We start from the raw sequence: 21,666 nt of genomic DNA, 5'->3' as shown, positions 1-21,666 counted from the left end.
CATTGAGACCACGAGACTCTGGGTTCTCCTGCCCTGTTCTGAGGCTTGGAATTTCTCCAGGCAGTGAGCTGAGGTATTTGCAGGGCTCACTGAATTTATTTCTTTCTTCTCAGCAATTGCTGTCTTGTGCTGTTATCCATTCTTTGAAAGCTGACATTTCATACTCTGTTTAATTTTCTAGTTATTTAAACCAAGAGGATAAAACTAGTCCCTGTTACTCGGTCATGGCTGGGAAGTAGAAGTAATCTTAGCATCTTAGTAGGTAATTGATACATGCTAATTATCAAATCTTTTTAAAACAAATCACTCAAAAATTCTTATTGGAGTAAATTCTCAAGATGGATGATTTTAGAACTGTGTATTGACATTGTATAAATTTTTATGCTTTTTCTTTTTTTGTTTTTAATCTCAGTGCAATTAATACATATAGTAGTCTGGGACTTCTTTTTTAAGGTTTGACATTCCTAGAATATTAATATGAACCAAATTTTGTTTTTAATGCTTTTTGAACTTTTTCAGAAATAATATGTTTTAAAAATTATATAGTTGGTCTAAATAGTATTTACTGACTTAGCACTTTTAAGTATTTAATGTTTTCAGTTATTTATGGGCTTATTGTATTTTTTGACATCTTTTAATCAGATATTATTAAGACCTAAAATCTAACTCAATGGTAAAATATATAACCAAAAAAGGTTACTGAGGAGAATTCTAACAGTATACAAGGGGAGATATAACTTTGAGATGAAAGATAATCGGTTAGTGATTTAAAAAATGCCACAAATGTAATATCTAGATTTGTGCATTTGTTTTTTTTTTAAACAAACTTTTCTTATAATTTAGTTAAAGGCTTAACCTTTAATTATTATATAACCCTCAAATTTCTGTCTTATTCAGTGCTTTCCTCAGTGATGTGCAGAAAGACATGGAAGGTATGACTATTAAATTTGCAAATGGCATGAAGCTTGGAATGGTTAAAATACTAATGTTTTGCCCTTGAGTCCTAAAAGATAGGTACTGAAAAAAGGGGAAAAATAGCTTAGTAGCAGTATCTGTCAAAAATTTGTTTAAAAAAAACCTGCAATGTGTTTGCCAGAAACATCAATACATCAGTTACAGTGCATTAAAAGAAGTGTACAGTCAAGAGCGGGTTAAAGAGTGATAGTTCCTATTGTTACCTTCTTGTTGTTGATGTGTTTGATTTATTTAAAAAATTTTTTTGAAATAAATTTAGACATAGAAAGGCTACAAAAAATAGTACAGAGAGTTTCCATATACTCTTTACTCAGTTTCTTTTTATTTTAATTTTTTTTTTTTAAAGATTTTATTTATTCATTTGAGATACAGAGAGAGAGAGAGCATGAGCAGGGGAGAGGCAGAGGGAGAGGGAGAAGCAGGCTCCCCACCGAGCCAGGAGCCAGATGTGGGGCTCGATCCTAGGACCCTGGGATCATGACCCGAGCCGAAGGCAGACACTTAACCATCTGAACCACCCAGATGCCCCTACTCAGTTTCTTTTAATGTTAACATTTTATATAACCATGGTGCCTTTATCAGATCTAAGAAATTAAAATTTATACAATATATTAAAGTACAGACTTCTTTCAGATTTCACAGGTTTTTCCACTAATAACCTTCTTGTATTCCAGGATCCAATCCTGGCTATCTGTTGTTATATTGGTCAGATCATTTATAGTAGTATGTTCGGGTTTTGGCCCCAAATTAAAATATTGTAAAGCTTAAGAACCAAGTCAAATGCCACTTTTTCTGTTACTGCCTCCCATAGTTTGATTTGCTCTGTTGTGTGCAGTTGTACTGCATGTTGTTTATACTTTGTTTTCTCTTATTGGATCTGTTAGTCCTTAGCCAAATAATTAATATTGGAAAGAACTCAATCTTATTAATCCTCTTACAAAGAGCCCTTAGGAAATGAGACCAGTGTATTCAGAGCATAGTGTTAAAGGAACTTAAAGTAACATGAGTAGTGGTTAAAGGACATTTTACTGTATAAGAAGAGCATAATTTCCAGCTATTTGTGAAAAAGGAATTAAATGTGTCCTGTATGTGAAAATTATGGGTAAATTTTGTCAGAATGATCTGATAAAAAATTAGGGAAAAGAGCAGTGGATATTTTTAAAATTGTAGAAAGTTGTTGATATAAATAAATCCATCTGTCTCACATAAGGAAAATGTTAGCTAATAAAGTCTGATCAGTGTAACTCTTTGGTCTATGTTTGAATGTAAAAATTATGACAAAGTTTCCTTTGACATCTTCGTTGTTTGAAATACTTATATCAGATTTTGCAATCAGCCTTAATTGCCATTTAGACTAACATTTTGGCTTGTTCATTTTTGTGAATGTTCATTCTTGTTTTTGTTGCACATTTTGGTTTTCACCTAGTTGGGTTTTATTTTGTTTTGTCATCTTATGGAAAGTAGTATAGCATAGTGGTTGAGAACATAGATTCTGGAGTCAGACTTCCTGGGATTGCATGCCTCCTGTGTAACCTTGGGCAAGTTACCTAACCTTTTTGAGATTTAGTTTTCCTCATCTTCAAAATAAGGATAATAATAGTAGTTACCTCCTTGGGTTATTGCATAGATTAACTGAATTAGAACATTGAAAGAGCATAGTGCCCAACACAGAGTGTTGAGTGCCATGGCTCCACAAATGTTAACTGCTTGCTGTTACTGCAATTAACTAGTTAATTTACAACCTCAGATACTAACAAAATAACTCACCCCTCTCTGTCTCTCTTATTCTGCTTTTAACTTTTATACTCTTACAAAGGGAAAGATGTACTGCTGCCTTGCTTTCAACATTTCTGTTGACATTATAACTGCATATACTTTTTTTAATTTTACTTTTTTTTTTTTTTTTTTAAGATTTTATTTATTTACTTGACAGAGAGAGTGCGCACAAGCAGGGGGAGCAACAGAGGGAGAGGGAGAAGCAGACTCCCTGCTGAGCAGGGAGCCAGATGCAGGGCTCCATCCCAGGTCCCTGAGATCATGACCTGAGCTGAAGGCAGCCGCTTAACCGACTGAGCCACCCAGGCTCTTAATTTTACTATTTATATAGTTTAACATTTAGTGCAGACTGAAGGGAAGGAAGGTTAAAGCTCTTTTCAGCCTGAAACAATCTTTTTTTTTTTTTTTTTCTGAAACAATCTTTTAAACAAAACCACTTTATCAAATTATCTACCTACTTGTGCACTTATTAACCAGTGTAATTTATCAACGAAAGTAATTTTTCCACAATGTTTATTGAAATACTGAAATTAGTGAAATATTGTAGTTCTAAATACCTTCTGAAGCATTAAAGCAAAATTATATTCAGTATGATTTTTATGTTTAGGTTATTTTGAATATTCCAGTTAAAAAGTGGTAACCCAAACTACTTTGGAAAGCTTGGCAGTGTTTACTAAAGCTTGATACCCTATGATCCAGTTTGATAGCCTATGGTTCTACTTTTATGAATATATTTAATAGATGTGTACATGTGTTAATGTCCATGGAATGTTTATAGCAGCACTATTTGTAATAGCTCCTAAACTAGAAATTACCCTAATGCTCATCAACAGTAGAATAAATTTTGGCATAGTCACACAATGTAATACTATATAGAAATGGCAGTAAAAGATCCGCCAAGTATAGTTGCTCAACAGTAGGGCTGAATCTCACCAATACAGCATTGAGAGAGAGAAGTCTAAAAGGCCATTTACTATGCTATATGGTTTTGTTTATGTCAAATGTAAAATTAGGCAAAATGAAGCTGTTAGAAGTCTATGTAGTGACATTAGGGATGGGGTTTGAGGAATAGTGACTGGCAGGGAGGATGAAGGGAACTTCCGGAGTACTGTTAATGTTCTATTTCCAGATAAGGTGTGTTTAGTTTAAGTCTCCTAGGCCTTGGTAGTTTTCTTGGGCTTCCCACATGTTGGCATAAAGTGCCCCTGTCAGAAGGTTGAGATGAGGATCTTTGATTACAGACTAAGCATCCTTTCAATAGGAAGAGATTGGCTCTGAGAGGTGATAGTAGGCATGTGGATGGGGCTTAAGGTAGCACCTTCTTGGCCATTCTTATTCAAGGGACCAGGGAGTTGTGCCAAATTAATTGACAAAGCCCATTACACTACCTTGTAGACTTTGTGGATGATACAAAGTAAGTTTGCACTTAGTTTTAAGTGACTCACATCTCCGGGAAGGATAAGATTTAGTAAGTTGATTTAGAAAGTTATTCTTTTAGTATAGTCTACAGGAAAGATGATATTTAATAATTTAAGAACTGTTTTTTTTAAGACTTCATTCAGTTTTCTGTTAATGCAACTAGATTGTTTTTTGGACTTTTAGCTTACGTTTATTTGACTTTTGTAAATATTATGTTTAAAAATAATACACATTTGTCATAACAGATATAACAAAACAGTTAAGAAAAAGCAAAACCCCTTTTCCAGTTTCACTTGTAGATCTTTTTTTGTATCTGTACATACCATAAATTAATTGATGCTACAATGCATTTATTTTATTACCCTGTGTTTTAACATATCTGAAATTGGGATGTGTCTTTCAGTTGCTCTCCACTAGGTGGCAATTACAATGGAGTTGACTTCGCCTGACATGGGAAATTAAGCCATAGCTGTTCATATTATTTTCACTTCAGTTGAGTTATATTCCTTGTTGGTACTATATGGGTTGAGTTTAATTGCTGTTACAAGTATCTTGAAAAGAACTGCACTGTGTGATTTGTCACTAAAGCAAAAAGTGTTTGTGCAGAAAGGCACAGAAAAGGCAGCAGGGTATGAATTTAACATGGATTGAAGCAAATATTCATTGTTGGAAGGATAACCACAGTTCTGTTTCTCTGGAAAATAAAAACCAAGTGCTTTATAGAATCAAGAAGGGGATCTATTTTATAAATAAATGAAGGTATGCTGCATTTTATTCCTGAAACATGCAAAAGCATTTCCCATTACAAGCCAATCAGTGCAGCTTAAAGCAGGAGAAATTGCCATATCCTGTGGATAGGTGGTTGGTGTGACCAATTCACATACCATGTAGGAGGACTATTGTTAAGGCACTGTGTCGGGGTACCTGGGTGGCTCAGTCATTAAGCGGCTGCCTTCGGCTCAGGTCATGGTCCCAGGATCCTGGGATCGAGCCCCGCATCGGGCTCCCTGCTCAGCGGGAAGCCTGCTTCTCCCTCTCCCACTCCCCCTGCTTGTGTTCCCTCTCTCGCTGTGTCTCTCTCTGTCAAATAAATAAATAAAATCTTTAATAAAAAAAAAAAAGGCACTGTGTCATAGCTTTAATTGTTCACTTCTTACAAATTAACTGAATTTGGTGATCTTTTTATGTATTTATTCAGTGTTTTACATCTGTTGAGATAGTCATTTGATTTTTCTTTTCTAATCTGTAAATGTAACTTTTTTTCTGTTAATTAACATTTTATGTAATATATTTTCTGATGTCAAACCATCCTGTATTTCTGGGAAAGCGACTTGATTTAACTTTTTAAATTAATAGTTATTTTATGGATATCTTTTTAATTTAGAGTGTATAGATTTACCTCATTTTTTTTAATGGCTCCGTTTTTCTGTTTTTCTGTTTTTCTGTTTTTTTTTTAAGATTTCATTTATTAGAGAGAGAGAGCACTAGGGAGAGAGAGCAAGCACGAGTAGAGGGCAGAGAGGATTGGGAGAAGCAAGCTCCCGGCTGAGCAGGGAGCCCAACGTGGGACTTGATCCCAGGACCCTGGGATCATGACCTGAGCCGAAGGCAGACGCTTAACGGACTGAGCCACACAGGCGCCCTATTGAATGTTTTTTTAAATGGCTGCCGTATTGATGTGCATGATTTCCAGCTTTTGCTATTAAAAACAATGTAGCAGGGAACATCTTTCTATATATATCTTTATATACTCAGGCTGATATTTCTATAGAACAAATACCTAGAAATGTTGTGCATTTTCATTGTTTGATAACATGAAAGAAATGTAAAAGTTAATTTTAAAAAAGTATTTACTTGGTTTAGAAATGTCAGTGATCATTGGAAAATATACCAACATGCTAACAGTGGTTTGTCTTTGGGGTGATGGGCTTATGTGTGATTAAAAAACAACAACAACAACAACAACCAAACTTTAATGGGAGAATTGGAATGAACTTTAAAAAACTAAGTGCTTACGAAATCAAATACTACTTTAGAAGTCCTGGGATTGTGAGCATTTGGAGGGTAGGAACTGTTGTAGCTCCCAGATAATTCATCTAGCATAATGCAAAATACATGAAGCAAATTTAAAAGATGTAGAAGTAAGTTGAATTGATTTTTTGAGTTTAACGGAGAAAAAAAACTTCTTGCCAATTCTTTTTCAGGGTTTTTTGATTAACTCAAAACCGGAGAATGCCTGTGAACCCATAGTGCCTCCACCACTAAAAGATAATTCATCTGGCACTTTCATCGTGTTAATTAGAAGACTTGATTGTAATTTTGATGTAAAGGTAATGTTTGCTTTTTTCCTTTTTTTTTTTTTTTTTTTTTTAACTTTTTTTAGTTTATCTACCTTAAATTCTCCCTTGTTTCAGAAAGGCTTTAAGAAGGTTTATACGGTTCATCCAGATTAAAAAAAGAAGGTGAGGATGAAAGGAAAATGGGAAGTTGGTGAAGGCAAGCAAGAGAGGAGCAGGTTTATTTAAGTTTTATTCATCTGCTACAAAATTGACTCTAAGCTTTTAGCAGCCAGTACAAAAAGGAGGACAGCTCACGGTTCATAGTTTTTACAAGATTGTAAACAAATTGACAAGGATAAAAATGACTGCTCTTGGTTCTAAAAATTTTCAGGTGGTTGTTGGGAATCTTGAACTGTGGTTTAATAGTAGAATATTGCTTGATCTAATCTACGAATGGAAACATGAACCTTCAGTTTTATGCCTTTACTCTTCCATGACCAATACCACACATATATTTATATTTATGTTGACATTGGGATTTCTCTTTTGCAATAAGCTAACTCTGTCACCTGTACAAAGTTTGTCTCCTGGTGTGGGTTAGGTCAGATAGTAAAACAAAGTTTGCCATAGGACTTCCCTCACTATCATCAGTGCTGTTCTAAAGGTGTGGTTTTTTGATACTTTTAATACTGTCTTTACAAAAATAGTTTTGGATGGTCTTGGCCGAAGAGCCACATTGAGGCCTGTATAAAATAAGCCTTGATGTTACTTTTACTGAGCTACCTCAGACTTGAGTGTCATGTAGTTTCTTGCATGTATCTTAGAGAATAGACATGGGATATTACTTCATGGACTTGACATAGCTTGATCTTAGATGATTTGTTCAGTAGGAACAGGCCCCTGTTGTGCCTGAATTTTTGTCTCTGCTCCTTGCATTTCATGAAAGAAATGACACTTCCATAATAAACTTATTAAAGGAATAAAATAATAACTGAAAAAGGGTTTGGAAATGTAGAGCACTTTGTAAATGATAGGTGTTGTTACTGTTTTATATCATTTCCAAATCTAAACTCTTAGTTGCCTTTAAATGGGAAATAAATTAGAGCTTGAAGTCAAATGTAGATTTCCTGCTCTTCAGAATTATATGTCTTTTTTATAGTAGTTTGAATTTAAGCCATTTTAAGATTTGATCCAGAACTAAACTGTAATAATTGCAGATTGTTTCAACAAAAAGGAAACATTATTGTAATATTTCATTAATTTCTTGCTGCTAAGAAATTAAAAGTAAACTAAAATTTGCTGATTCTAAGGTTTATTGCATTATTATGCTATGTAATTTTTGGCTCAGTCTAGTCTTTATTAACTAGAAACTACAATACTTTTTTTTTTAAATGACTTTCTTCGTTGGGGATGGAAGGTGGGTCACTGCAAAATTTAAGGAAATACTGTCATCGAATGTTTATTTTTGATGGTGAAAACACAACTCTGGAATGAATAGGTAGGCTTATTAGTCCTCTTGTCCCTTTAGTGGATCCTCATCATAAGTCTGAGTGCTTCTAACAGAGTTTTATGATTAGCTGTACTCCAGCTCATCTCTTCGTATTTCCTGCCTTGAATTTTATGCTGCAGCCATTCCACCTCCTTGAAGTCTCTCAACTTGTTGTAACAATGCTGACTATACCTTTGTGCCTTTATATATACTATTTCCTCTGTCCAAGATCTCTGTCCAAGATGACATTTAAGTGCTAGCTGAGGATATTATCTTTTCTGGAAGCCTAACTTTTTTTTCTGCCCTGATAGAATGAATCATTCCAGCTCAATTTGCCACTCTTCAAGACTTTGTAAATATCTCCTTTACCCTTTATCACATTATTATTATTTGTTATATATATATTTCACTTGTGAGCTGTATTTAGAGTTCATGTTTTAATTATAGTTATTACCTAATTTGTATCATGGTGCATAGTAGAAGAGCAATAAAGGTTTGTTAAATCAAGCTATGTAGTATAGTAGTAACCTTCTACTTATGTGTATAATGCATTTTTAAAAAACATGTACATGTAAAAATGTTAGGATTCTCATCTTAGAAAGAAAAATGTTAGAAATTTTCTCATTATACCTCACCATGTAGATACAGTTTTAATGAATAAGGTTCCACTCTGTTGTACATGTTTTTAAACTCTGCTATCTTTCCTTCACAAATAAACAACAGAGTAGCCATTTAAGGCTAAAGATTCCTTACTCATGTTTTTCCTAATGGTTTCTGTCTTGCCTCAGTTATGTTAAAAATATGAGACCTCAGTTTACAGGGAAGACACATTAATTTTAATTAAGGTCTGGAATACTACATATTGCATACTTTTGAATCCCTTTTTTTTTTTTCCATTTGAAATACAGCTTTATTCTGATTCTAAACTAAAAGGAAAGGGAATGACAGCGACAAATTAGATTTTACTACTGGATATTGTGATGTGACTATAGCAGTCTTTTACTTGAAACTCAGGAAGGAAACAGTTGCATTCCAAAACAGCCAAATATGCATCCAAAAAATGAAGGTACTTTTTAAACAGCCACATTCACTTCGAAACCTATTCATCTCCTTCAGCATCCCGAAGATTAAGCGCAAGTCCTGCTCAGCTATATAATAAAGTGGCAAGCATGCTGGACTTTTGGGGGCACCTGGGTGGCACAGTCAGTTGAGCATCCAACTCTTGGTTTTGGCTCAAGTTATGATCTCAGAGATCAAGCCCCATGTCAGGTTTCTTGTTCAGCGTAAGGTCTGCTCCAGATTTTCTCTCTCTCCCTCTGCGCCCCCCCCCCATACTCTCTCCCACTCTCTCTCTCTCTCTCAAATAAATAAATCTTAAAAACAAAACAAACAAAAAAACAAACAAACTAGACTTTTTCACACTGCACTTTCTCACAGGTCATCATCCTCATCCAGGCGAGCAGTTGCCTAAGCAACCTCTAGATCATGCTTATACTGTGTTGCCAAAGCTCGGTCCCTAACAGCCTCTGGTGGGGCAGGAGCAGCCATGGCAACAAACTCCAGGTTAGGGTCTCCAGTTAGTTTTCTAGCAGACCACAAGAAGGGCTTTCCAAAGTTGTAGTTACTTTTTTGGCAGAAATGTCATAGTACTAAAGGTTCTTCTTTCAGTGGAAGACAATAGATTTTGCCTTAACTTTCCTGTTCTTAACATCTACTTTGTTGTCACACAGCACTATGGGGATGTTCTCACGTACTTGTCCCAGATCTCTGTGTCAGGCACATTCTTGTAAGTAACCCTTGATGTTAAATCAAACATTATAATGGCACACTGGGCCTGGATGTAATAACCATCCCTCAGCCCACCAAGTCTCTTCTGACCAGCCGTATCCCATACATTGAACTTAATAGGTCCTCTGTTGGTATGGAACACAAGGGGATGGACCTCAACACCCAAGGTGGCTATGTACTTCTCAAGTTCACCAGTCAGATGATGTTTCACAAACATAGTTTTTCTAGTACCACTATCGCCAACCAATACAAGTATGAATTGGACTTGGGATTCTCCTTGGGCAGCTATCATGCTGTTGCTTCCAGAAGTGTCTCTGGTCTGTCTGACTAAACTGAATCCCATTTTTATTGTTTATTAGCCGTGTGATCTCAGGAAAGTTATTTTACCTCTGTGTGCCTCAATTTCTTTATCTGTAAAATAGGAATTGTTATGTTCCCTACATCATAGAATTGTTATGAGGGTCAAATGAAATAATCAATGTTAAATGCTTATCAAACAGTGCCTTGCACACAGTAAGTAAGCAGCAGGTAATAGCCATTGATGTTTTACACTTCTTACCAGTGGTGTAAAATAGAGTAAGAATAAAGATGGCAAAGATGCTTACTTGTATTAGGCCTAGAAGTTTCTCATAATCTGCTGTTTGCAAGCTGGAGAACCAGGAAGGCCAGTGGTATAATTCAGTGTGAGTCCCAAGGCCTCAGAACCAAGGGAGCTAATGGTTTGGAGTCAAAAGGTCCAAGAATCAAGAGCTTTGATGTCTGAGGGCAGGAGAGGTGGATATCAGCAAGAGAGAGGGAACTTGTCTTCCCTTTACCTTGTCATCTATTTGGGCCCTCAACAAATTGGATGATGCCCACCCACATTGATAAGAGTGGTAGATGTTTTTTTACTTAGTCTATTGAATCAAATGCCGATCTCTTTCAGAAACCCCTTCACAGACACACTCCAAAATACTGCTTTACCAGCTCTCTGGAATCTCTTAGCCTAGCCTAGTTGACACATACAACTAACCATCACATGGACCTTTCAGAAACTAAATTATTAACTGTAAGTCACACTATGATGCAATAACTCAGTGACAGTTGAGTGTGAAATTTCTCTTGTGGTTTATAAAGGACAGTTCAGTCATGCCAGCATGTAAGTTTCATGAATACTCAAGAAGTATGGATCACCTATCAAGGTAGTATGAAATAAGGATAAATTTATCATAGTTACTGGAAAAACAACTGGAATCTTATCCCAAAGAGCATTTCTTTTTCTAAGGGTAGTCATTGGTTGATAGGCTGTTAGCTTTGTTAGCTATAATCTTCAGATCAAAAACCTATGCCTGTATTTTCTGGGCTTCCAAATTGATGATTATATATAGTTTTTTATTAGGTATGTTATAGAACCTAATCACTTAGAATGTATGTTATAGTACTTTTCTGAATTGAAAATAAATAGCTCTTGGGGCGCCTGGGTGGCTCAGTCATTAAGTATCTGCCTTCGGTTCGGGTCATGATCCCAGGGTCCTGGTATCGAATCCCGCATCGGGCTCCCTGCTCCCCGGGGAGCCTGCTTCTGCCTGCCCTACTCCCCCTGCTTGTGTTCCCTCTTCTCGCTGTGTCTCTCTCTGTCAAATAAATAAATAAAATCTTTTTTAAAAAATAGCTCTTTGTATAAAATAGGGGTTCATTCATATATATCTACAATTCCATATGAATGCATTGACTTAAGAAACTAGTTAAAAAAATAACTTTCTTATTACAATGTACCATCCTGGGACCAAGTACTAGAAATGCTTAATTCAGCCCTATACAGAATGCTGCAGTTGATAGTAGTTGCAAGGTTATATTTTTTGTCATGCCTCCTATTAAAAATGATACCCATATTATCTCAGACAAATGTGAATTAGCTAGCTGTATTTTACAAAGCTTTCCTTGGAGAAAGGAACCCTTGCCTTTGTGGAGAGCAGAAGGGAAAAGAAGTGGAGAGCAGAAGGGAAAAGAAGTAAAATTTCATCAAGATCTTTCAGTAATTGTGGTGGCAGTAATCTTGGTGATGGGGTGGGTATTTCAGGGTTTACTTTTTGAAATTCTTTAGATTTTTTTAAAGATGAGTGTTGTACTATAACTGAAGAAACCTAGACTTCTCTTATTTCTTCCTTAGAAGTCAATGATGAAGTGAAGTTGTGTTCTACAATAAAGAAAATGGCACACTTTTTCTATACAGACTATCCCAAATGCTTTCTGACTCAGATAGCCAATAAGACAGGAGAAATGCAATTAGCAATTTTTGGAAGGTAGGAAATTGCACTGTTTGTAACATTCTAAGTTAAAGAGAGCACTGTTTTAATTTTTTGTCTTCTGTTGAGAGAAGCCCATCTGAGCCTTTTAATTTATCTTGCTCTAAAGAAATGTGGCAAAACCCATACTCGGAATTAGTTTTTGGATATATAGGATGTCCAGAAGGCTAGTAAGAACTGTTGATTATCTGCCAGTTGCTTATTCTGAAAACAATCACTTTTATTCACACTGACAAAAACTGTATCCTCTGAAAAATGCAGCTCTTTAGAGGAAAAGCTAAACAATGTTGTTTTGTTTATCTTTGTACAATGCTGTTCTTTACTGTGACGAAATGTAATTGTTTGGGAATGCTAGTTTTGGGTGAGTATTTGAAGTTAAAAAACATTGCTGGCTCTGATAAAGGTGTTATTAAATTTTTTAATTAGAAAAATGTAATCTCCCGAGGCCGTTTTCAGAAGACTTGAATTGGCATCCCAGTGGGAAATATGACTTTTTTCCCCTTAATTTTGTAAAAATAACTGGTTATTTCAAGAACACTAAAATCACTTAAAATAGAACTTTTCAGAACTACACAAATTTCTATGTTTATAACCAAATAAAGGTTAGTTATCAGAAGTCTGTTCATTGCTACTGCCATCCAAGATATTTTCATCACATGGTTTTAATACTAAGTCAACAATTTCTTCAAATAGTCCTTTTATTTTGATTGAACTTTAGGGAAGCTTAGTAAACAGATATGGTGCACTGCATGTACTTCTGAATTTTATTACCATTTTATGCTCTAATGATTATTTTTGAATGATGCAGCTGCAAAGTCATATAGGCCAGTTATCAAGAAGCTGAATGGACTTAGATATTATTCCTTCTACCTTTTGTTTTTGTTTTTTCCTGACATGGATGGAATTACATTTGGATTGTAGATGATAAGGAATATGTTGGTACTCATTTTCTGTTGGAATATGACTTTTATAAAACTTAGCTGGCATACAAACCCCCTTTACCTGACTTATGCCTTTCTCTCAAGTCACGTCTGTACTTTGCCTGCCCTCTCACCTTGACCTTCAAGAGTTTTACAAGTCTGCATATGCGTTGAGCAGTCTCTCCCTTTCCATCTGATTTTTACCATGTTCTTCATCTGGACAGCCTGACCTTATTTTAGCTCTAAGATGAAGTAATTTGAAACCTTTCCTGATTTTTCCCCAAGTTGAATAGATCACTTCTTCTTTAATATATTACTTAATCCCATTTAATCACTTTTTCTTTTATATATTCTTTAATCTCTGTGAGGAAAAGATAATGTTTTAGATTCTATAGTTTTAGTGTCTGATACAGTGTGTGGCACTTGGTGTGTGCTCAGTATTTGCTGAATGAACTAATTTAGAAAACTTTAAGGGCTTCCAATTAAATTTAACTGGACTAAGGAATAAACAATATTATTAGAACCTTCTATTGGCTCCATGTTCACTTCACTTAATGTTCTTGGAAGTATTTCTAAATCAAATACTCATTTATCCCATAAACATTTTTCTTTAGGTCCCAATGTTTTATGAAAAAATTTAGAAATTACCATAAACATTTTTGGGTTATTTGGATGATCTTATAATAAACATACTAATTTTTAAATGAAATTTTATCATCTTATAAAATAGTCCTCCAGTTTTCCTTTCTAGTTTTACCTTTTATTATCCTCTTTTAGGCCTCTAGGCTGATATATGACATGGGATTCCCAGGATTTCACTTTTATTTCAGTAGTACCAAGCAAGTAGATATGACCTTGACTAGAAACTGAAAATTATCTCATAGTCGCTTACTATCATTATTTAATTTTTCCTACTCTTTTCTATATTCCTACAAAGTAATTTATAGCATTTGTTATTAATCTACTTCAGAATAATGTTTAAAAGATTCTACAAAAGGAATTATTTTCAGAGCTACTTGGGGGATGGAAACATTTCTACCCACATATGATTCAAACAGCTTTGTGCTACTAGCTCATTAATTTACTCATTTGTTTCTTCCAGCCTTTAATTGATAAACATATCTGCATTTTAATAATTAGGTTCCTAGGGACTCCTGGCTGGCTCAGTTGATAGAGCATGTGACTCTTGATCTCAGGGTTGTGAGTTCAAGCCCCACATTGGGCATGGAGCCTAATTTAAAAAAAAAAAAAAATTAGGTTCCTTTATACACATTTATGTTTCCTTTTTAATGTTTATGCAATAGTAAAATGATAAAATACTCTTCTTTTACCAGGGAAGTAATATTCATCAAAAGAAACCTAAAAAATAGTAAATTACATGTACTTTACCCTAACCTAACAATGAAATGTGTAATGCCCATGACTTTATTTACATATCTCATCCCCACACATTCCTTTGCTTCAAAATCAAGATGTTCAGATTACTCAGATACACTATAAATGAAGGATGTCTGGGAGGGAGAGAAGATAGGATCTAAAGGAAGAGGAAAAGATGGATTATATCATTGAACTTCTATGAATGAAAGAGAGAGGTTACTAGAGCCTAGTACCATCTTCTGTGGAATAGCTTTTCCCAACATGGCCTGTAGTGATCCCAAAATAACATGGGGGAGAAAATGGTGTTGGAATGGGGTTTAATCTTGATAGGATTACTTGCTATAGTTATGGATCTTATTTCAACCATTGATTGTTCCCTGCTATAACATTTCTAGGAATTTTTATCCTGTAGGTAGAATTAACAGTTTTTACGTTGACATCTGAATCTACTAGTGCTGCTCCATTCTCATCTGCATTGCTTCGATCATTTGAGAAAGAGATTCTACTTCTTTTTTTTTTTTTTAAAGATTTTATTTATTTATTTGAGAGAGAGAGAGAGTGAGAAACAGCATGAGAGGGGAGAGGGTCAGAGAGAGAAGCAGGCTCCCCGGGGAACCGGGAGCCCAATGTGGGACTCGATCCCAGGACTCCGGGATCATGACCTGAGCCGAAGGCAGTTGCTTAACCAACTGAGCCATCCAGGCGCCCAAGAGATTCTACTGCTTAATTTCTTTTTACTTCCTTAGACAAAAAAGGAAGATCATAGGTAGGTTTTGAGAACTGTCTTTATTCTCTAAGTCTCCCATTAATTTCTTTTTTTTTTTTTTTTTCATTTCTTTCCCTTTTAAGGAAAACTTTTTCTTCTGTGTTAGACATCTAGGCTGGGAAAAGGGTAGTTTGTGCTAGGCTGATGGTTGAGTTACTGTGGCTTTGTGTTGGCAATTCTGAAAGAAAAGAAAACCAGTTTTCCAGAGAACTTTTTCAGTTGGCATTTGGATGCAGTTAGACCACATTTTCTGCAGAAGATCCGTAGAAGTCCCATAGAGCTTGGGCTGTAATGTGAAGCTCCAGTTTTTTTCAGATTCTGCTAGGACCGCCAATACCCAGTGTATAGCCAGTGTGGTCAGAAGAGGCTAGGTTCCAGAACCACCCAGGATCTCTTATATACTGTTTTCTTTTTTGTTTTGACTTTTTACCTTTTTGTGTTTTGAAACTAGCATACACAAAGAGTATTCATAATGTATGTATATACAATCTAATACTCACTACGCAAGTTTAAGAGACCTGTCACTTACTAATGTTCATTAGTTAATATTAATTAATCAAATTCCATTTAAGTCTCCATTGGGTAATTTTTTTTCTTTTAAGTTTTATTCTAATTACAGATCATATTAAACTAGTATTAATATCGGATCTTCATGAGGGAGCTTCCTATTTGGAATATTTTTATAGTAATTTCAAATGTTTTAATAGAGTGATGTTAAATGTATCACAAAGTGATTGCTTGTTAAAGCTACTCATTTTCTGTCTTGTATTTGAAAAAGTTTGTGGTGAAAAAAATTCTTTGCTAAGGCCAGACCAAACCCCAAAAGTACTGTGCATTTCCTTTTTCTTTACAGTAGATTCTCTTTTTATATATTATTATTTTATTTCTCCCTAGCTTGATTCTAGCCTTAAAACCCGTGGGTACTTTCTCACGTCAGCTACTTGGGAGTAGAACTTACGTTTTATGAAGTTCTGTGTACTGAGTTTTTTAGTTCAGTGCTTGGAGCACCAAAATGAATGAGTGTATGCTCAGACTTCTACCACTGGGTGGTGTTGAGCATCAAAATGCTCCTTGTAATTGTTTCCTCAGTTACATTTCAAGTGTAGTACAAGTCTGTCAGTACTTGGGAATTCTTGGTTGGCTCATAGTAAGTGCAGAGTTATCTTTTTGTTACATAAAAAGTTCTTTCAACAACCTTGTTTACAGTGGTAGGTGGGTTGAAATGGAGCTTCTCATTCTCATTAGGATGAGAAATAATTAAGATTTGATTAGAATAGAATATGAGTCCCAGTAGTATCAAAAATATGAATTTTGATAATTTTCATTTTAACATGCAGTTTAATATGCATATGTAACTAGAGAATAATTTATGGGTACGTCTATTAAACTTAAATTGCAATTCTAAAAATTTATTCAGGCAACTTTTAACTAATGTGGTTAATTTTAACTGGTAAAGTTCATTACAAAGGTTTTTTTTTTAAAGGCCTCTTCAAACTAGTGGCAGTATTAGAAATAGCTGCACATAAAGGTTTATTTGGGTTTTCTTAAAGTCTCTAAGAAAAAAAAAGGATTATTTTTAGTTTTAATTTATTGTACTAATCATTTCCAAGATAAAATATAAAAACTTCTTTGGAAAGAGCCACATTTAGAGACCTATAAGCTAAAGACTTTGACTTTGTGATGGTGTGTTGCAGAATATTATTGCTGCAATGAAAAGCACAAATTTCTTTTCTGATTGCAGACAATCTATAGAACATTAAGAACTCATTATATAAATAGGTTTTCAACTTTTTTTTTTTTTTAAGATTTTATTTATTTGACAGAGAGCACAAGCAGAGGGAGAGAGAGGGAGAAGCAGGCTCCCTGCTGAGCAAGGAGCCTGATGTGGGACTCGATCCCAGGACCCTGGGATCATGACCTGGGCCGAAGGCAGCCGCTTAACCGACTGAGCCACCCAGGCGTCCCTCAACTTTTTTGACTGTAAGAAAGTACAGCCAAATCCACAAGAAGAAATTTATTTTTATTCATGCCCCAATACATATACAACGCATAGCCTATAATAAAGTTTGATGAAATAGTATTTACCAATACCACCTATAATATTCTGGTATATGAAATTTCTCTTTCTTAAAAAATAAAGTTCATCCACGTCCACTAAATTATTTTACTACTCATGATTTTTATTACTTTTCAGTATTTAAAAATTGCTTTCCCATGTACCAAAACAAAGATTGACTTTAAAATGCTGCCACTGGAATGTAACCTAAAATTTTTAATTTTTAAAGTTCCCAAGGATTCTAGCTTCTGTTTTCTGCTATACTTGAAACAAGTAAGTATGGATTTGCATACAAACACAAATTTTACCAGCCCTACCAAAAATATTTTCTAATTAAATAAATTCAACTTCTCTCCAAGCCTAAATAAACATATGCCATTTGCCAAAAGGTCAAAACTCTTAAAATATAATCTTACATAAGAGAGGAAACATGCCTTTGTATTACGATAATAAATGTCACAAAGTTTCAGCATTAAAACCACATACTTTGCTTGACAGTTTTTCTTACAACTTTTATGTACTTATTTATTTATTTTTTTTAAGAGTTAAATTCTTACCAGGTTTACTTCTTTGTTTCTCTACCACAGAAAAGAGGTAAGGTTGGAGGAAGGCTGGAATGACTACTAGTTTAGCCTACTACTAGTGCATAGAGAGGAAGTGACATTTAACACTTAACATTAAGGAGAAAAACCAGCTAGGGTCTGGTAAAGCCTATTCATGATGATCCCCCCAGTCACTGGAAAAGGTCAAATCATATTCGGTACCTTTTACTGAGAAAGCTGGGAAAATGCAAAATATTTTAGGACCATTTTTATCCATGGTGGCTGAAGTAAAATTTTTGGCATGTCTTTTCAGGGGGAACTAAGCAACAGATATAAGGAACTTTTATTTTTGTGGCATACGTCTTGCTGGGTAGGGCTGGTCAGACTGTTACCTTAGTTGTGATTTAGTTTGATTAAACAAGTGTTTATGTGAGAGAGCTTCCTCTAGGCTTGAGATATATACAAATAAGGTAGTTCCTTTCCTTAAGGAGCATAAAATAATTGCCTCCGGAGTACTCTAAATGTTAATTTTATCATCTTTGTTTTTCAGGACGATAACAGGCTTAGTTTTCTGATAATTAATGTTTTTACCAAGATGTTCTTTATCAGGATGGGGAATTTCCCTTCTATTTCTAATTGTTTAATTCAGTGATATCATTTTAATATCAATGATATCAAACAATATCATCAAAAAATGTGGTCATTACATTTTCAAGGCCTGCCCTATGCCAGCGCCGAAGTGTTTACCAAAAAATCAAGAGACACAGTTCCAGCTATCATTATTAAGCATAATGGCTACATTAGGAATCGGTGTTTCATAGATTGTAGCCTTATCTCCACATTTCTCATAGGGGAGCAGTGAAGAAACCCTACCTGAACTAGTGCCTATAAGACCTGTTGAATTCTAATAATAGCTGCAAATCCGTGAACTAGGAAATCTCTTCTAGGAAACTTAACACGTGTTGGAGCATGAGATAAGGTTAGCTAGCAAGCTGTGGCCAATAAACTTGTTTCTTATTACCAATAAAAGAAGCAAACTGTAGCTCCTTTGCATTTTTCTCTGTTTATTGTCTCTAAACAGATATGTCCTTTAATTCATATGTACCTATCCTGATCATCCTCCCTGTAGTGAAATTGAATGAAGGGTGGTGATGCTTCCAGTTGAATTTGTGCTTATCTGCTCTTAAAGGTCTGCAGCTTTAAAAGGCAGTAGACCAATAGCTAGAGTTCTTGGTGCAACAATTTATATCCTGTCTAGTGAACCAAAGTCACTAAATTCTTGAACTTTGATACTAAGTAGTCATTAAGGATCCCATATTTGGAGGATGGCCTCTTTTACCATGCAACTTTGGACTTACCCTGCTCTCCTAAGAGTGGGGTGGTAAGGACACGAGAGTTTGGAGGTAGACCAAGCTTTGGACCTTGCTAGATGAACTTCTGCTGCTAACTATACATAATTTTATCCTCTGGTAGTCTAAGCTGTATTCAGTAGCTAGACTATCTCCTGGACCTTTGGCATGCTCTCATAATAGTACTCAGAGCATGTGGGTAAATACAAAGGCCTGACCACCTTTTAAATTTCTTAAACAGTTTAAAATAAACTGATATCCTTTGGAACTGGCTGAGGAACAGGTCAGTGGCCTTTACTTCAGAAAAAGAAAAAAAGAAATAGGAAAAAAAAGTCTTCATTGAGACTAGTTAAGATTTTTATTCTACCATAAGATAGGTTGCAAAATAAAATTAAAAATATGAAATAATAGAGGTGAGGGGGGAAGCACATAATCCCAGAGTCCTCTAATGGTCATCTAACAAAGTCTTTATGAAAAGAAGGTAATAGCAACTTTTAATTCTTAGATACTTTCTGCAGATGAAGAGAGCTGAGGAAATAAACTGTTAGCATTAAACAAAGCAGAAACTTACTCTAGCCAAGTGGTGGTGAGGTAGACTTCTCAGACACATGCCCTTATTAGTTAGGGTCATAATGGATGTCCATCTGCACTCTCTTTGTCTAGTAGTATTGAACTCACTGATAGTACCTATCAAAGGCCTAACTGAGAGAAGAATTTTTTATGGAATTTGTCTTTTTTTTTTTTTTTTTTTTAATTTTATTTGTTTATTTGACAGAGACACAGTGAGAGAGGCAATACAAGCAGGGGGAGTGGGAGAGGGAGAAGCAGGCCTCCCACGGAGCAGGGAGCCCGATGTGGGGCTCGATCCCAGGACCCCAGGATCATGACCTGAGCCAAACGCAGATGCTTAACGACTGAGCCACCCAGGTGCCCCTGGAATTTGTCATTTTTGCAGTCTTAACTGAATAGTCTAAAATCCATCCCTGCATCAGGGCAGATCTTTAGAAAGCTGAGGACATGGATCAAATAAAATTGGTCCCCATCACATTGTTTGACTCAGATGAACTTGGCACGATTCCATCATTTTGTATTAAGAAATTCCATAAGAAGCAGCCCTAATCCATTGTATTTGTCTTTTTTTTTTTTTTTAAGATTTTTGTTTATTTAACAGAGATAGAGAGAGAGCACAAGTAGGCAGAGCGGCAGACGGCAGACAGAGGGAGAGGGAGAAGCAGGCTCTCCGCCGAGCAGGGAGCCCGATGCGGGGCTCAATCCCAGTACCCTGGGATCATGACCTGAGCCGAAGGCAGCTGCTTAACCGACTGAACCACCCAGGCGCCCCCCATTGTATTTATCTTAATGTCACTAACATTTTAAAAATTATTTGTCTTACTAGAAGGGTCCGAAGATAGAGATATTTACAACTTATTATCTTGCTTTAGTATGTATGTTTGCACTAGAATTGTTTCACTTGTTCTCATTACTAGAATAATCATCAAAATGAATTCTAAACAGTTAAATCAGGTAGCAGATACCTTCAGGAAAGCTAAACCCCATCATTTGGTCAGCCAGCCAGCTAGCCAGCCAGCCAGCAGGTTTTTCTGAGCACTGTTCATGTGCTTATTTGCCACCAATATGCCTGCTTGGTAAAGAGTCTCTTCAATCTTTTGCCCATTTTTTTATTGGGTTGTTTTCTTATTAATAAATTTTGAAAGTTCTTGATATATTCTGGAATATAAGTCCTTTATCAGATATGCATGGTGCAAACATTGTCTTCTAGCCCATGACTTGTTTATTCTTAACAATGTCTTTGAAAGAGAAGAAATTCTTAATTTTGATGAAACTATTATTTTTTTTTTTTTATGAATTGTGCTTTTGATGTTGTAAAATTTTGTAGTGTTATGTTTTAAATTTAGGTCTAAGTGGTTCATTTTTAGTTAGTATTTGAATTTGGTGCAAGGGTTGCATCAATATTCTTTTCTATTTTTTTGCATATGGGTATCTAATTGTTCCAGCACCATTTGTTGAAGATTATCCTTTTTCTTTCTTTCTCTTTCTTTCTTTCTTTCTTTCTTTCATTTATTTATTTGACAGAGAGACACAGCGAGAGAGGGAACATAAGCAGGGGGAGTGGGAGAGGGAGAAGCAGGCTTCCCGCGGAGCAGGGAGCCCAATGCGAGGCTTGATCCCAGGACCCTGGGATCATGACCTGAGCCGAAGGCAGATGCTTAACGACTGAGCCACCAAGGCGCCCTTTCTTTCATTTTTTTAGCTGAAGTATAGTTGATACATGTTACATTAATTTCAGGTGTACAACATAGTGATTTGAACTCTATATGTTATACTATACTCACTGCAAGTGTAGCTACCATCTGTCACCATACAACACTATTACAATAGCATTGACTGTGTGCCCTACGTTGTACCTTTCATCCCTGTGACTTATTCATTATATAACTGGGAACCTGTACCTGCCACTCATCTTCACCCCTTTTTGCCTCTGACAACCACGAGTTTGTTCTCCGTATTTATGCTGTTTCTGCTTTGCTTTGGCTTTTAGATTTCACATAAATGAAATCTTTTGGTATTTGTATTTGTCTTTGACTTATTTCACTTAGCGTAATACCTCTAGGTCCATCCATGTT

The 21,666-nt window shown here is 35.5% G+C and overlaps 1 protein-coding gene and 1 pseudogene across 7 annotated transcripts in view; one reads left to right on the top strand and one right to left on the bottom strand.

Annotated features, from left to right (window-relative positions):
* RNF13 (ring finger protein 13) overlaps positions 1–21,666 on the top strand; it is a 219,542-nt gene that overhangs the window by 117,510 nt on the left and 80,366 nt on the right. For 5 of the 7 annotated variants that reach the window (XM_078070449.1, XM_078070446.1, XM_078070440.1 and 2 more), the window contains one exon: positions 6,375–6,500. The exons of 1 other annotated variant lie outside the window; for it this stretch is intronic. In XM_078070449.1, the coding sequence (XP_077926575.1) occupies positions 6,375–6,500 (126 nt within the window). Of the gene's footprint in view, positions 1–897; positions 933–6,374; positions 6,501–21,666 lie in introns of those variants that run through there. One more of the 7 variants, XM_078070457.1, reaches the window with a different exon arrangement.
* Positions 9,370–9,781, bottom strand: LOC118537843 (GTP-binding nuclear protein Ran pseudogene; annotated as a pseudogene).

This window comes from Halichoerus grypus, chromosome 1 (assembly GCF_964656455.1).
Source record: "Halichoerus grypus chromosome 1, mHalGry1.hap1.1, whole genome shotgun sequence".
NCBI lineage: Eukaryota > Metazoa > Chordata > Mammalia > Carnivora > Phocidae > Halichoerus > Halichoerus grypus.
Note: the sequence above shows the minus strand (reverse complement) of the source record. Positions and strands in the feature narration are given on the sequence as shown.